This window comes from Ochlerotatus camptorhynchus, unplaced genomic scaffold, assembly GCF_037179485.1.
Source record: "Ochlerotatus camptorhynchus isolate MF236.1 unplaced genomic scaffold, CSIRO-AGI_Acam_v1.1 ptg000371l, whole genome shotgun sequence".
In the NCBI taxonomy this organism is placed as follows: Eukaryota; Metazoa; Arthropoda; class Insecta; order Diptera; family Culicidae; genus Ochlerotatus; species Ochlerotatus camptorhynchus.
In genome coordinates, this window is record NW_027040859.1 from 994,451 (window position 1) to 1,011,202 (window position 16,752).

At 41.6% G+C, this 16,752-nt stretch overlaps 1 protein-coding gene across 3 annotated transcripts in view; it reads right to left on the reverse strand.

Annotated features, from left to right (window-relative positions):
- The window catches only part of flfl (serine/threonine-protein phosphatase 4 regulatory subunit 3 flfl), an 81,361-nt gene that overhangs the window by 12,899 nt on the left and 51,710 nt on the right, over positions 1-16,752 (reverse strand). For 2 of the 3 annotated variants that reach the window (XM_065232714.1, XM_065232715.1), the window contains exons 3-8: positions 10,903-11,090; positions 9,889-10,830; positions 9,077-9,588; positions 8,672-8,938; positions 8,459-8,601; positions 348-1,360 (exon numbers count right to left, since the gene is read on the reverse strand). In XM_065232714.1, coding sequence (XP_065088786.1) covers positions 348-1,360; positions 8,459-8,601; positions 8,672-8,938; positions 9,077-9,588; positions 9,889-10,830; positions 10,903-11,090 — 3,065 coding nt within the window. The remainder of the gene's footprint in view (positions 1-347; positions 1,361-8,458; positions 8,602-8,671; positions 8,939-9,076; positions 9,589-9,888; positions 10,831-10,902; positions 11,091-16,752) is intronic. The other variant, XM_065232717.1, reaches the window with a different exon arrangement.

Below are 16,752 nucleotides of genomic sequence, written 5' to 3' on the forward strand. Positions count from 1 at the left end.
ATGAATAAGAGATACAGATTTGAGTAATTAATAAAAATTGTTGGTAGTATCAAAACCATCATTTTTTTTTGCTGCACAAGAAAATTTGATTTCCGTTGCGTAACAGCAATGTTTGTAAAAATAAGTTTTTCCATTTATTCCAACTAAAAAAAAATAAAACTACAAACGTCAAACTAGAGTCATAAAACGAATCTCAGTCAGAGATTTAAAAAAAAAAAAAAAAATATATGAAAATTCAAATCTAACAGTTAAATGAGGAACTGTCCACGAAAACCGCGACGATCTGGTCACTGAATGCCCATATTTAGCCTCTTTGGTATTTTTTTTATTGGACTCAATAAACTCACCTTCTTCAGACTGCTCACAACCGCGGTGGAAGTCGTCGTCGTCGTGGTCGTGTCATCCGTCGGCGCAACCACATCCGGCGCCGAGTCGAGCACCGCCGGTATCGTTGGAGGTACTGACGATACGCTGATATCACCATTACTGCTGTTGCAATTAACCGTGGAGCTATCATCCCCCGGTGCCTCACTACCACTGCAGTTTTGCTGCTGCTGTTCCTCCTCCTGTTGTGGTTGCGACTGCCTCACGTCTTCACTCGAATCTAACGACGAGGACGACGACGAAGACGATGAAGACGGCAGGGCATCTTCCTCGTCCGCACTGCTAGCCGCAGCAGCAGCAGCTAACCGTTTCGATGCCTCCAGGTTGGGATCGAGAGATTCAACGGATTCCGCCGTAGGCGCGTGTGTTGACGTCGTACTGATGCATTTGTCGGCCACACTGTCCTTATCACTGTTGGAGTTCTGCGGAAGTTGCTGTTGGGAACTACAGCTTGGATCTTCATCCACTACTTCCGCATCTGTTGTTGTTGTTGTCACCGACGACGACGATGACGACGCCGTCACGTCGGAGGCGTCGATGCTCGTCGATGTGGAGGCGGGTGATTCGTGCGAGTCGTGACCAACGGCACTACTGGCGGAGTACAGTGCCGTCGAATCAACGAGTGGGACGTCCTCCGCTAGCGCACTGGTGGTGGAAGAAGAAGAGGACGACGAAGACGACGATGGCGACGACGTTGAATTGACCAAGGTTATACCTAGTAGTGACTGCTGTTGATGGTGATGAATGGACGATGGTTCTTCTTCTTCATCTGCTGCTACTGTTGCCGAAACGGATGTTGTCGTACTATTATTATTACTATTAATGTCAGTGTTGTTGTTCGTTTGTAACGTGGAAAGTGGCGACTGCTGCTGTTGCGATGTGGTCGTATTGCTACTATTACTACTACTGTACTTGGGGCCGTTCACGGAGGTGGCTGACGGAGACGATTCAGGTGATTTCTTGTCGAAGATTTTACCTGAGGGGAAAAAAATGAAAAGTGTTAGAAAACTATGCTGATGTCGCAACTGAGCTGTACTGCCCATAAAGGCATAACGGTCTCATGTAGAAAAAGAGCAACCCAAGAAAAACCCAGTTTAATATTTTTTCTTTCATGGTAAAGGGTGATACGGTCAAAATTTGGTCAAGGGAAAACGCGTGTAAATCGGTGAAATCTCGATGAACATTTCAAATGGTCCTATCTGCTTTGATCGATTCTCTTCATCGACTTTCTCTTTCGTTAATAACTAAGCTGTAAAACCTTTCCCTGTTGTATTTGACGTTTTTTACGCTAGATAAGAACCTCCTTTATCAAACTATGTGGTAGAATTAGCGCGAAATCTGTTTGCATAGCAATGGTTATGAAAAGAGAAAGTCGATGAAGAGAATCGATCAAAGCAGATAGGACTATTTGAAATGTTTATCGATTTAATCGTTTATTTGAAAAATCAAATTAAATTTCTTTTTCAAGTTCAATTAGTATAAAATTCAGGAAAAATATTCAGTTAGGCTTCCGCTTTTCCAAATCCGAATTGCCGGGCCTTACGCTTGACCCCTGCCATCAGATTTTGTACAGCCACCTTGTCCACCTTCTTCGCCGCAGAAAGCCAGTTTGCCTTGAACTGCTGCTCGCCCTTAGCAGTTTTTTGGTCTTCTTTAGGTTCCGCTTGACAATAGCCCAGTATTTCTCAATTGGGCGGAGCTCTGGCGTGTTGGGAGGGTTCTTGTCCTTGGGAACCACCTGCACGTTGTTGGTGGCGTACCACTCCATGGCCTTTTTACCGTAATGGCAAGATGCCAAATCCGGCCAAAACAGTACGGAACAACCGTGTTTCTTCAGGAAAGGCAGCAGACGTTTATTCAAACACTCTTTCACGTAAATTTCTTGGTTGACAGTCCCGGAAGCTATGAAAATGCTGCTTTTCAAGCCACAGGTACAGATGGCTTGCCAAACCAGATATTTCTTTGCGAACTTTGACAGTTTCATGTGCTTGAAAACATCTGCTACCTTTCCCCTTCCTTTTGCCGTATAAAACTCCTGTCCCGGAAGCTGCTTGTAGTCGGCTTTGACGTAGGTTTCGTAGTCCATTACCACACAGTCAAACTTCGTCAGCATCGTCGTGTACAGCCTCCGGGATCGCGCTTTGGCCGTCGTATTTTGTTTATCATCGCGATTTGGAGTCACTACCTTCTTGTAAGTCGATAGTCCGGCTCGTTTTTTGGCTCAATGCACGGTTGTAGACGATACACCCAGCTTATTTGCGGCATCTCCGAGAGAGAGGTTAGGGTTTCGCTTGAAACTACCGGCAACTCTCTTTGTCGTCTCAGCGGCTTCCGGTTTTCGATTTCCCCCCGATCCAGACTTCCTGGCTGTCCACAAACGTTCCCCAAACACTTTAATTACATTTGTAACGGTTGATTTGGCAACTATTAGCGATTTTGCCAACTTTGCGTGCGAGTAGCTCGGATTTTCGCGATGCGCGAGCAAAATTTTGATACGCTGCTCTTCTTGCTTGGACGGCATTTTGACAACTGAAGAGTGAATTCCAAAATCAAAATAGGAGCAACATTCTACACACACACACCTTCAAAATGAGGGGTGTTCAGGTTTTTTAAATGCAAAATTGAAAGAAATACGTCAAGTTGATATTGACCAAATTTTGACCGTATCACCCTTTATCTTATCGATGGGACAAGTTTTGGTACTGTTTACGATATTTTCAGAACAAAACAGTTTAATTCAAATTCAGGCCTAGTACTAATCGATTCCAGAAGATAACTCATTTTTGCTTTTCGAAAACAAAAAAATACATAATGGACTATTATTAATTTATTGGCAGTGTACACTATAGTCGCTATATTCATAGTTTGGCGGATAGAATCTCGGGAACCAATTGAGCTGTCAAATAGTGGAACCAATCGAGCAAATCACGACCAACAACAGAAAAGATGTACATCAGCTGTTGCAAACAAAACTTCGGAAACCGTTTTCTCGTGATTCAAGGCTCGCCTAAGCAAACTAACACTATATTTGGGCTGAGGAAAGATTCTCCTATCCGATGATGCCGGTAATTTGCGTTCCATTGTCAAGTAAAGATTAATTAACGTTTTGTTTATAAAAGTTGATAGGACCTTTTCAATAGTTGGTCTACAAAATATTGAATTGGTTCCGCTTTTTGATAGATCGAAATTCTATCCGCCAGACTATGAATATAGCGACTATAGTGTACACATGTCACGTGTTCGCGAGCCGGTATTTTCTGAATCACCTTGCCCTTAAATGCTGCACAGTAGGCCTGACCGTTTTGGTATGTGTGACGCATCTTCAATGTGAAACATATATCAAATAGACAAGAAAAATCATGGCGGTAGGGGTGAGAGGAGCATAGTGAACAGGTGGGGCATAGTGAGCATCCCATGTACCAGCTTGGATTTCCGGCCGTTCGGAACAAATTTATTGGTGGTAGGATCAATATCATAATGATACTGAACCTACTACCAGTTGATTTGTTTCATGCAGCTAGAGATCCAGGGCCAAACTGCGGGATGCTCACTATGCCCCACCTGTTCACTATGCCCCTCCTCCCCCTATACCCATCATTTTCCAGGAAACTTTCAAGCACTGGCTGTGTTGGTGTTGGATTAAGATTAGATTTGATTAGATTTTGGTATTATCATACAGGTACCGTAAAACGGGGTATCTTTGATAATGCGGGTAACTTTGATAGTAGAATATAATGATTAAATTTACTCTCTGCGCTTTTTCCGAATTGGAAACATTGGTTCCATATTGTAGCTTAGAATATTTCCGTTGATATCGTACATAGTTTTTTATAGTATGTTTTAATTATTTTGCAAACATATTAAAAAACTATTTTCTTGTTCTTCGTCTGTTTGAAAAGCACTCAAACCATCGCTTATGAAATGTAATTACGATATTGCCATCACAAATTTAATGTTGTATTCTTATTGCTTATAATGTTTTCTGATTATATACTCATTCAAAGTTTCATATTTCTTAAACTAAATTTTTTGAGTTTCACGCATGGTTTTCTACATTCATCGAGCATTATCAAAGTAACATTTGAGAAACATTCATTGCTGTAAAAAATATTTAGAATATTCTTTAAAAAACTATCAATGTTACTCCGTTGTACGGTACACTTCCTAATTGAAAAAAAAATGATTGCAAAAATTGTCGTGAGATATACCGGTCATGGCATGTTGTAACAACAACAAATTATCGAAAAATAGACTAGGTACTTACGACATTTCTTCTGAATTCCCAATCGATACTAATTTGTTTTACATCGACTACGTTAAAAACTTCGTGCTTGATAGAATCTGGTAGTCGTAGTTAGCGAACTTAAAATGCCGCACTTCACCTGGAAAATTAGACACTTTTGCTCAGCCAGTCGAATTCCAGACGAAGCCGAATTCCGAACATCATTATTGTGTACATGCTGGTGACAATTCTCTGATGACACAATGAAAACCTATTCACAAAGACCTCCCCTGATCCTATCCTTGTAATGTATTGTAATTATTCAAGTAGGGTGTCGAACATACGTTCTGTAATTTCGACCTCTAGGAAACAGCATCCTATAATTTTTCACAACCATTTTCAGGGTACTGAAAATCAACGAGTCAACCATCAACGAAGAATACATAAGATGCTAAGTTTAAATAGCACATAGGAATCTTACGTCGTTAGCAGAATACCTGGAAGCCGTTTCGTTTTCCTAAATCCATTCCGGTTGACAAGCTATGGAAGACGCTTCCAAATGATTAATCTGCAGACTCTTTAGATCACTAAGGCGACCCTAGTTTCTGATAACGTACAGGGGAAGGTGGGTTAGCTCGCTATCCTAGGACCAATTCCTATGCAGAAAAATATAAGAATCCCGCACCAGGCCACCCTACCAATATCTTACCATACCTGAGAACACAATGCTGGATGTGCACGGACGATCTTCTTGACGGCGGGCTGAGCAAATAAGCTTATCAACGCAATTATTACACTAATCTCAGACGGATTTGATTCAGAATCAGTGCTGCAAAATTTCGACAATACACGATGATATTGACAGTTCAACTTTGGTCACTCATTTGAGCTAACAGTCATCGTCAAGGCAAACCATGTCAATTTTCAATGACAATGCTGTCAGTGACGAACATGTGTCGAATTTTTATTAACTGAATTGTAACGAAATTAAATGACTTCAGCAACACAATTACATGGAGCCGGTCAAGTGAACAAGCATTAACATCAAAGAAGAAACATGCTTGCTTGGCCACCGCAAGTTCAAATACCTGCGGGTAAGATTTGCACCAAGATCCGCTCCAAATCGAAACAATGAGTTTTGAGTTCGTTCATTTCAAAGGCGGTAACTGCTTATTGAACATTTGCCCGGGTTTTAATACTCCGTTTCTTCGGATCTTCGGCTCAAAGAATGTTATTTCTAAGCTGCAGTTGCTAATGTTCAATTTCAAGATCGGCTTTGTTACTCCACTTCCATTAATCTTGAACACCTCAAGATGTGCATCCTGGGCTACTGCTTGCCTTCGCTTTGACCTTCCCACACACTAAGTTTTTTCTACCGAGCTCGGCTGTGCAAATCTCGGCAAAAAAAGTTTTACAGAGCTCAGCAAACATTTCATTTGTTTGCTGAGATTCAGCTAAGCATGATCCGAGACTCAGCAATCAAATGTTACTTTTGCTGAGATCTCAGTTAAACTTATTTTTACCGAGATTTGCACAGCCGAGCTCGGTGGAAAAAATTAAGTGTGCAGGACAAATTTTCTGTCGATTTCTATAATTTATTTTTACAGGCTCCGCCACTCAGAGCTTCTTGGTCTGCCTCTATTGCGATGTCCTGTCGGATTCCAATCCAATGATTGCTTGTGTAATTTCATTTCCTTTCTTTCGTAGTTTGTAGTCAATCAACATTCTCGATTTTCCGATGTTATCGGCTGTTGATTACATCGGCAATGGAGCTCAGCATTCGAGATCCAATTGTGAAGTCACCATGCACGGATTACGTACCGCGTTGAATGAAGACCTGCAGATTTGGAATGTTCCCTGTTGATTAGCGCCACGTTTCGCTGCCATAAGGGCATATATTTGATCTCCAAGTATTTCGTTAACTCGCAGATGCAACCTAACCTTCTTGATTGGTGTACCTATGCCGCTATCCAACTGCTTAGATATTGCTTACCACTGCTTGCCCAACTATCGCAAAAGTAGGATATTCAACGATTTGCTCTTATTGACGATCATGATACCCAGCATAATGACGATGATGAGCAGCGTTCAGCTAGGTCGTTGAGCTTACTGTGCATATCGGAGTGCCGTTGTGCTAATAGAGTTGGACAGAGTTACGTTATGCAGAAGCCTCTTAATGCGCATCGATGAGGTTTGCAATTTTATACAAACCTATCTTGCATCCCAGGACGTCTTACAAATATGTGTAATTGAGTCGGTCGTTCGGTTGAATAATTGACCAGCTCAAGAATGATACTGGGCGTGACAATATTGTCATGGGCATGACAAGGGTTTCTGCTGCCGCTTGGATCGCTTTTTTTTTATACTTTTTCGGTACTTTTTAATATAGAATGGTAACGTTAAATCCAATTAAATTATTAGTTAACCCATCTTAAAAAAGATAGTTTAGTGCTATTAATCATCTCCCTATCAAAATTCAAAATATCAGCACTGTAGAGCCACACTCTGTGTTTTCACTGAAGGTACACTTGAGAGCGCTCTCGAGTGTAGCTTCAGTGAAAACACAGAGTGTGGCTCTACGGTGCGGATACTTTGAATTTTGATAGGGAGAGTAATAGCACTAAACTATCTATTTTAAGATGGGTTAACTGAAAATTCAACTGGATTTAACGTAAGCATTCTATATTAAAACTAATGAAAAAGTCCCAAAAGAGAGATCCATCACTGCTTCTTGGTATAGTCTACTAATTCAAATTTGTAGTGGTAATACGGAACATTTAGATTCTTGAATACAGATGACTGCTGTTTCTGGGCATCACTTGCTTCTTCCATCTTCATTGTTCTACACGCTGGGCTGACACGTTATCTTTCAGCACATCTTCTTCGATCACTCTACATTTTTCTCTGTTTCCTTGTCGTTGTTGTCCAGCGATGCATAGTTTAAGACAGGATTTCATTTTACGTAAGAAACATTTGTTTTTTATTCCGTCATAGAATATATTACCCTTCTGATTATGGAAATGAACCAAATCGAGATTTTTCCTTGTCCCGTCCATATACACACCTCGTACACCGGTGTGCATATCGAGGCGTAACTTCACTGGAAGATCGTACACTCGCACGTATTGAACGTAGTCCTCCACAGACGACAAGCGTATATGAACTACTTTTCCATCTACGTAATGGAATATTAAATCTTCTGTACTCTCTAAGGGTAAATTCAGCAAATAAATCATGGGTTAACTGCCACATTTGCCGTAAGGTATCACAACCGGATCAATTTTGCGCGATACTTCACGGAGAAGTATACTCCATTTGTATTTGCATTGCAAATCACTTCACCGAGTGTGACTTGATACCGGTAATAAGAGCCAGAGGGGTCAATTCACCTAGCTTCTATTGGGAATGCATAATATTTCTCCAATTCCAACATTAATTTATAACTCAACATCCAATAATAAATTCTATGTGAGAAATCATACAGACTTCATTGGACACATAAAGTTCAGATGATTTTGTGGAGCAATTTTCAATTATGAGATCACATGAAAAGTAATGTGAAACTCACATGGATATTATCCACTGGTTTATCTATTTATTTCATGAGTGTACTGTATCGGATTTGCTTTTCCCCAAACAAATTTTTCGTTTTTCTAACCGAGAAAAAACCAACATCGAAAACAAACGTTACCAATTTATTGATACGTTTCGTCGTCATTTCAAATTTGAACTTCAAATACATAGCTTCCAAAAACAAACGGGGGCTTCCCTGAGTCGTCGATAACATAATCAGCTTCGCAGTGAAAGCTAGTGTGACTTAAAATTTCAATCTCTTCCTAGTATGTCGCTCACCTAGGCTAGTGTCCAGTTCCGGCGATCCAGCCTTATTTGTTTCGGTAAAGTCTTCTTCCTCGCTGAACCAATTTTCCTCCTCCGCGTCCAGCTGCCTCTGATCCCTCCGGTATCGGTTACTATTCCGCAGAATCGATGGTACGCTGATTGAAAGTTAACAAAAAAAATCATGTTTATATCTAACTTTATCTGACGATTTCCCATTCAACTCACCTGTCTAGATTTCCTTTCTCCTTCTCCTTCAGTCGATCCTGCTGCTGGTCATACTTGTTCTTCAGTGTTTTGAACGTTTGGACATACTGGACATCGTCGAAGATTTTACCAAAATTTTCTACAAAGTACGTATACAAGGATTTGATGTCCTCGATCTTGATGAACTCGAACAGCTCCAGGATGGCGGACTCCAGCAGATTATATCGGCCATTGTTCCGCACGAAGGCATCCACCACCGGTGCGAAGAGGTTCCCCTTTACTATATGCCTGCAATAATTGTAATATCCGTGTTAATATTGAACGCCGCCTTCATTGGGAAAAATCAATTTTGAAATCATTTAATTAATGTAATAATTTGAGTGAACCACCACCATCGCAAAACGCTTCATCAACTCATCTACTCGCCTATTATAGAATTCATCTTTCAGTGCGATGATCTTCCGCAGAAACCGCAGGGCGCCTAGCACTAGGAACGTGTGTGTGCTCTTCATCAATACCAGTATTCGACGCAGCAGATCCTTGTTGATGATGCAGTTCTTGATGTGGTAGGTGTGGTGCTCAACGCAGAACGACAACAACTCTAGCACTAGCCCGAGCAGCTGAACCGTGTGATATTCTTCGTTGGCCGGTTTCTCGGAGAGGGTGTTCAGCAGTAGTGGAGCTGCAAACCATCGGGAAAAGAGCGTCAGTAAATGTAAGCACCCATAAGAATGTCCCCTCATACCTATTAGCGTCTGTATGCTGTGCTTGTAGAAAAAGTTCAGGAAGTCTGATTTCTCCGACTTGTTCACCGAGCTGAGCATATTCTCCGGATCGAGCAGTATCCGTAAAACGCCCATCAACTGAACAGCGCCTCCCAGTTCCGGTTCCGAGTCTGATAGCATCTGCTCAATAGCGATATTGATAAGTGTTTGATCCTACGGAATGCAACAGAATTCTCCGTTATCGATTGCACACATGAAATTAGTCACAGCTCTATTTCGGGAACGGGCGCACATGGTAAAAATAAAATCGCAAAACGTAATCTCACAAATGGCAACAGTGACCTTCCCCAGACAAGGGCTTTCCCGCTGATAAATTCCAAGAACGAATTATACTGTTTTGTAACGCAAGCTCTCCGTTGAGCACAACAGTATGAGAGCCATTATCAGCCATCAACCAATGACGCACTGCTGATAAGAACAAACCTTCTCGCCGTCCCTGTTCCCCACACTTACCTCCTCCGTATCCGAGTTGTTGTACTGCTGCAACGTGTAGTCGCGCACAATCGACGGAGAGTATTCGACGATTGTCGTCAAAATATCTATTGAGGCGGCCTTCGTTTTCTTGTCGTTGATGGCCAGCGTAATCTCCAGCGCCGGCAGTACGCCAAGACTGATCAACGTCTTGTAGAAGGTTTCCTTGCTCTGCGGTTGCAAATACTGCGCAAAGTTGCAAAACTCTTTCAGAAACAGGATAATATCCCGCCGCTTGCTATCCAAAGTGCTAGGGTCTGTTAAGAGGGTGAACAAATCGTCCAGGAATTTTTCATCCTCCTGGATCAGGGTGACTATCTCCACCTTGTTAAAAAAGATGAACGAGGAAAGCGTATTCAGCATGTTGTCCTCGAACACCGATGGCGTCGGCAGAACAATGTCCTGAATATATTGCACCCGGTATGTCTGATGTATCTTTGCCAGCAGATCGGTATTGCGAATAGGAATCGCTTCGCGGAATTTGGCCAACTGTTTGAGATACTGCCGGTGCTGCTTCGGCGGATTACCCGTAGGATCATACTCCAAACAGCCAACAACGTCGAAGATCGTATCCTCGGCGAACATGATCTCAAACAGGGCATTCTTGTTCAGCAGAAAAATGTTCTTAAAAATTTCGTACAAATAATGCAGTCCTTCGTGATTTTCGAGATCCTCGCAGATGTGGAACAGGTTCAGCAGCTTTTTGATGTAGTTTTCACTCTCGATCGCTTGCGCCAGCTTGTCCTTCCGAATCTGCGAGGTCAGTCCATTGGCAATCACTTCAGAGATGTCCTCTAATCGGGACAGCTCACAGGGGGGTAGTTCGATGGGCGGTGCCGAGTCCGACATGTCCTCGAACCGTTCGTCTTCCGATTCTTCCACGACATCCTGCGTTATTTCGACGGAGGGATCTTTGCCTTGTACCTGTTGAAGCATAAAGAAAATCGTGAATTAAGTATGGTCTATAAATATGTAGTTTGCACTCCGTGAACCAACCTGGCAAATTTTCTCCCATATTTCGTCACAGCCTGCCTTCTCCTGGAAACTGAGCGCAAGGTCGAAGTTATCGCCCTCGCTCCACACGATCAGTGTGTCCTGCTGTTTGTGATAGATTGTGTCGGGGTGGATTTTGCTTTCCAGCAGCATCGATCCATCGTTTTCTGCGTGCACTAGCAGGGAGACACCTGTTGGGAGTTAAACAAACAAAAGAAACGAATTAGCTCGGATCTTATTAGTGTTGCGTCAAAGTATGAGCTCTAATATATAGGCATTCCTGGATGGGTCCAGAGTAACCCATTAAGTTTATTTGAACATGGTTTGGAAATTTTTAGGAAATGTATCCAAAATTATACACACTTAATTTTCATTGCCGAATCTCAAACACATTTCAGGGTCCATTAAAATATTCGGTATCGCGAAGCAGGGTGAGGCATTGCTGAATGTTTCAAAGTGTTACGCTACATTTAAGGTGTGGAGGTTGTAATGGATGTTGTTACGCGTTACTTTAATAAAAAAAATAAAACAGACAATATTTAAGTTATCAAGTTTAAGTTGATCTATTCAAAACACTTTTAGTACATCCAAATTGTTTTTATTTGTTTACTTTGATGAAAACTGAATAGTTAAGCGTTACGACTGTCTAAAACCTCTGAAAATCTGTCCACGTAATTTATAAACAGCACCACTAATCTAATTCAAGGAAAATATCCTCGGACTTCTATTGATCTATCTTCAGCATTTCGTTACAAATTTCCTCAGCAATTCTTTAGAACTCCCTTTAGGGTTTCAGTAGAATTCTCTTAATGATTCCTTTGAAATTCTACTCAGAATGGCTTTATTACGCTAAGAATTCACTCAAAGTTCTTTGATCATTCCCTCAATTATGTTACCTTTTTTAATCTAAACCCGCTTGTAATCGGCCCATCCCCTAGAAGTAGTATTAAGCAGTGGCGTCGCGTCCACATGTGCATCCTGTGCTGTTACAAGATTTCCGCGACAAATAAAAAAAACTGTTTTCATTGCTTGAAAATACCATTTGTATTACTATTACATGAAATTTCAAGCTTTTTGCCTCAACTTAGTGTTCTGTGAAGCACTTCTACATTTCAATTGAGAGCTGTATGTGCCTGTACCATCCTAGTATGCCCAAGAAAGTCCAACCAGAAAAATTAATAGACCGGACGGAAAATGAACCCAGCCGCCTCTCCAGCATGGACTTACTTCGTAGCTGCGTCTTTACCGACTGACCTTAGGGAGTCAATATACAATGCATCATCTACAGTTATTTATGTTTTTTTGGGATTGAGACTCAATTGAATAAAAGCGGCGCCGGTGGTGTAGTGATAAGCGTGATTATCTCTCACCCCAGAAGGCCTGGGTTCAATCCGAGTCGGCGCCACCAGGATGTTCTGAGGCATAACATCTTTGATCACGCCTTCTTTCGGTCCCCGGTCCCCGCACGCTATGTTTAAAGGCGACTTTCATTCAAAGTGAATGTACCTAAAATTTTATTCCATTAGAGATGATAGTTTGGGACCTCTAGTTTCATAATCTGTAAGATTTAAAATATTTCATCGGTGAAATTTGATTTTGTTAATTTTTTTAACGTAAAAATACGTTTTGATTTTTTTTTTTTAATATTGTAACAAGATGTCGCAAATCTAAAAACAGCAAATTTTTCCTCTAGTTTTAAGAAAAAAAATTCTGTAAAAACATTTTTTTCTGTGTCGTCATGGCAAAAAGTTGGACTCAAAAAACCGGAAAAATCGAGGGGGGCGACACATCTAAATCTCAAGTGTAGATGCTCAACAAATCTCACACTAGCGAATCAATCTTCGAAAAATCTTCTTTCATTTGTCGCATCTATTTGCATCGCGCATCATCTTTTTGCAGGAAATCTTCAGAATCGTCATCAATCTTCTTTCTATCTACTCAGCGTGCGCGCAGCTACCAACAGCAAAACACAATCTTTTCTGCATCGTAGAAAGAGTCGTCCCCTTCGGGAAAAAATCAATCATTTTTTCGTATATATTCAGACGCCTACTGCTATTTATATAGCACTGAAAATAGATCTTATTAGGAGTATTTTTTTAAGGGAATTAAATTCTGAATTCCTCCGAAGATGGTTCCAATAAAATTTTGAGGATAATTTCTATGAAATTCGAGTATTCCAAGGATATTCAGGTGATGATTTTTAGAAACTTCAAAAGAGAGTTCCAAGGAAATTGAGGACCATTTCAAAGAATTAATGGGAATTCTGAGCAGAATTAAAAAGTAGAAGGGTCTGTGCCTAGGGGCACGAACGGAAGCTTGACGTAGGACCGCTAGTGGACGGAATAAATGTGAAGAGCATTCAGTTCTTTTAATTGATCAATTATCTATTATCTCAACTCTTTCCGTTTTTGAATTGTAGTCGTATCAAATTTGTAGTATTTTTTTTTTCAAAGAGCAAGTTGATTAAGAAAATCAATCAAAATCACTTGCACCCCTGCTTTCAAGTTTGGGTACAAAATTACAACTCTGGAGAGCATTTTGTGTGGTCGTTGGGGGCTTGTGGTTCTGAATATGGACAGACAAGCACAGATAAATTCTATTCCAACTCTTTGCTGATGTAAGCTTGATGGCCCTGAAAAAGGCCGTTTTATTGAAGAGGACATCCATGGCCACTCACGCTTGGCGTGTTTAGTGTAGGTGACAGCATCACGGACCTCATTTTCCAGGAACACCTTCAGTACACCTCGTAGATCAGACCGGAGATACGTTTGACACCACCACGGTGAGTCAGACGACCGATGGCGGTTATCTCGAAGAACTTTTCTGTTCACCACGCCGTCCGAAGCGAAAATGAGCTAATGCCATACAGCAGCGCTCTTTTATATCTTTTCAGGTTAAAGCAGAATGATGTGCAACCAAGTGGTATAAAAGCTACAAAGACTCCTCCCATTATGAGTAGTCTGCTATCAAGTAGCGACACTGGCTCTTTTCCTTTTGAGTACACGGCAAATGAGAAAGACCCAAATGTGAGTTTAATACACTCATAATCGCCAAAAGTGCAAGAATTCAGCCATGAGTAAATTTGTCTCATGGTTTCCTGTGGAAAACCTAAAAAATCTGCCAGAAAATGAGAAAATTGACGAAAATTTCATTCAGTCTCGGAGTAGTACCAATAGACTGAGTGAATCCAATCTTTACTTTTCTCAAATTCAGGAATTTTTCCCTGGAAAATCCTGGGAAAACATAAGGCAAATTTACTCATCGCTGAGTTCCTGAACTTTATTTCTTATTTCTGAGATAACTAAACTCAAATTTGGGTCGATCTCATTCGCCGTGATATCACCTTGAAAGATATCGGCGCCGGTGGTTAGCGTGATTACCTCTCACCCCAGCAGGCCTGGGTCCAATCTCAGTCGGCGCCACCGGCATGTTCTAAGGCATAACAGCTCTGATCACGCCTTCCTTCGGGAAATAAAGCCGTTGGTCCCCGGTTGAGTTGATGGGTTGATTGGTAGGGCCTTGGTGTGGGAACTGCCTCCCTGGCGTCGGTAGCATTGGAGCTCAGTACGGAAAACAAATCTCGCGTTACTTTTCAATAGGTCCTATCTACATTGATCGATTCTCTGGGAATTATATGCTAGATTGTTGCTTCTTCCATCGAAAATATCCGGCCGTGGCGATTCAAAGTTGATCAAAGTTGATCCAAATAATTTGTACCCCTGCTTCCAGTTTGATTACATGAGCATTTTGTGTGATCGTTGGTTCTGAATATGGACAAACAGGCAGATGAATTCTATTCCTACTCTTTACTGTAATAAGCTTGGTGGCCCTGAAAAGAGCCGTTTTGTTGCCAAAGTTTTTTTTTTTTTTTCTTTTGGTTTGTTTTTTTCCGTCGATCTTGTTTTCCGTGCTGAGCACCAATGCTACCGACGTGCCAGGAAGGCAGCTCCCACACCTGGACTTTACCTATCGACCCATCAACTCATGAACCAGGGACCAACGGCTTTACTTCCCATCCGAAGGAAGACGTGATCAGAGATGTTATGCCTCAGAACATCCCGGCGGCGCCGACTGGGATTGAACCTAGACCTGCTGGGGTGAGAGGTAATCACGCTTACCACTACACCACCGGCGCCGTTAAGTTGCCAAAGTTGGTGATGATTTAACCTCCGAAACCAAACAGAGTGCGTTTCTGTTACTTCAAAACGCAGATGACAGCCATGGCCGCTTACGCTTGGCGTGTTTAGTGTAGGTGACAGCATCACGGATCTCAGTTTTCAGGAACACCTTCAGCACACCTCGTAAATCAGACCGGAGATACGTCAGACACCGCCACGGCGAGCCAGATGACGGATGGTGGTTATCTCGAAGAATTTGCGTTTGGTTCTGAATATGGCGATGAGTGGGCAAAATATTACACAATTCCATCCTCCCTATTCGCACGCGCCCGAGGATCGGAGGCGAATGCCACTTCGACTTGTTTCGTCTACTTACTACTCTCTGACGACTGTGCTGGGGAAGCAGCATATGCAATGTAGGTAATTGGTGGATTTGTTAATTAATTCGACGCTTTTGGACAATGCTGGACATTAACCAGTTTTTCAATAGTGTCTTGTTGAAATCAACATTCGGAAGCATTGTTATCGATGCGTAGCCATATTTCTGATTGATTAGTGATACAATTATTGAAATTGAACCTGGGGCAGCTGAGTTATTAACGTTCAAAATCTTTCTTAATTTGTTACATGTTCCATTTTCGGTTTTCACAAAGTGTACCCCCATATAGAAATCAAAGACGTAGTCCTACGTCAAAAGAAATTCCTATGGAAATACCATGGAGAATACTAAGTGCTGAGGAGAACTACAAGGGATTTTTATAGGAGTATTTTTCGGGCAATTGCTGGAATTATTAATAATATGAAGAGCATTGCAGAGTGAATTCAATGAGTATTTTGCAAAAGATGTTCAAGAGCATTATGAAGGAAATTATAAGAGAATTCAAGTTTTCCATAAAGATTCAAGGTTTGAGACAAAAATGGAAATTCTGAGGCTTAAGTTCAAACTGTGATCCAACTTTAATTTAACTGTGATAAAATTAAATATCACTAGGATAGTTAATAACAAATTGAACCAATTCTCCCAAATCGTGACTTGCTTCTGTCCTATTCTTCTTTCTGACGCTGTCAACTTGATAGACGTCACAACCAAAGTTAAGTTGTGGGCGATCCCAGGGGCCTGACTGGCGGCCACGTTTTCGATGCTATCATTTGCTCTTGTCTTTCTGCTTATAACGCGATTTTCCGTCCCTTTCCACCGGGCCGTATTTAAATAAGGCCCATGATGTTGCCTACTGTCAAACGTATAGGATTGATATGGGGTTGCCAGCCTCCTTGGCGATCCCTCCTGGACGTTTGTTTTGTTGCAGCTGCCTAGTGGCGTTGTACGCAACAGATATTTTTCCGTTCCTTTTTATTTAACGTCGGTCTCTGTTCCGCAATCTAGTGCCAATCACCGACGGACATCGATTGCCATCCATTGACGGCAATGTGCAAGGAAGGCAGCGTCCACACCTGCGTAGGATATCGCACCCATTCAACACACACATGAGCCGGGACCAACGGCTTTACTTCCCTTCCGAAGGAAGACGTGACCAGAGATTTTTATGCCTCAGAAAAATCCCACCGACCTCGGCCCATTGGGGTGTTAGAAAGCAGTCACGCTTACCACTACACCACCGGCGCCGGCTACACACTAATCCAGTCAGCAAAGTTTTACTGGGGTTTTGAATTGTGGAAATGTTCGGTAAAACTTTAAAAATCTTTGGAAAATTAAAAAAAAAATAAGATTTATTCA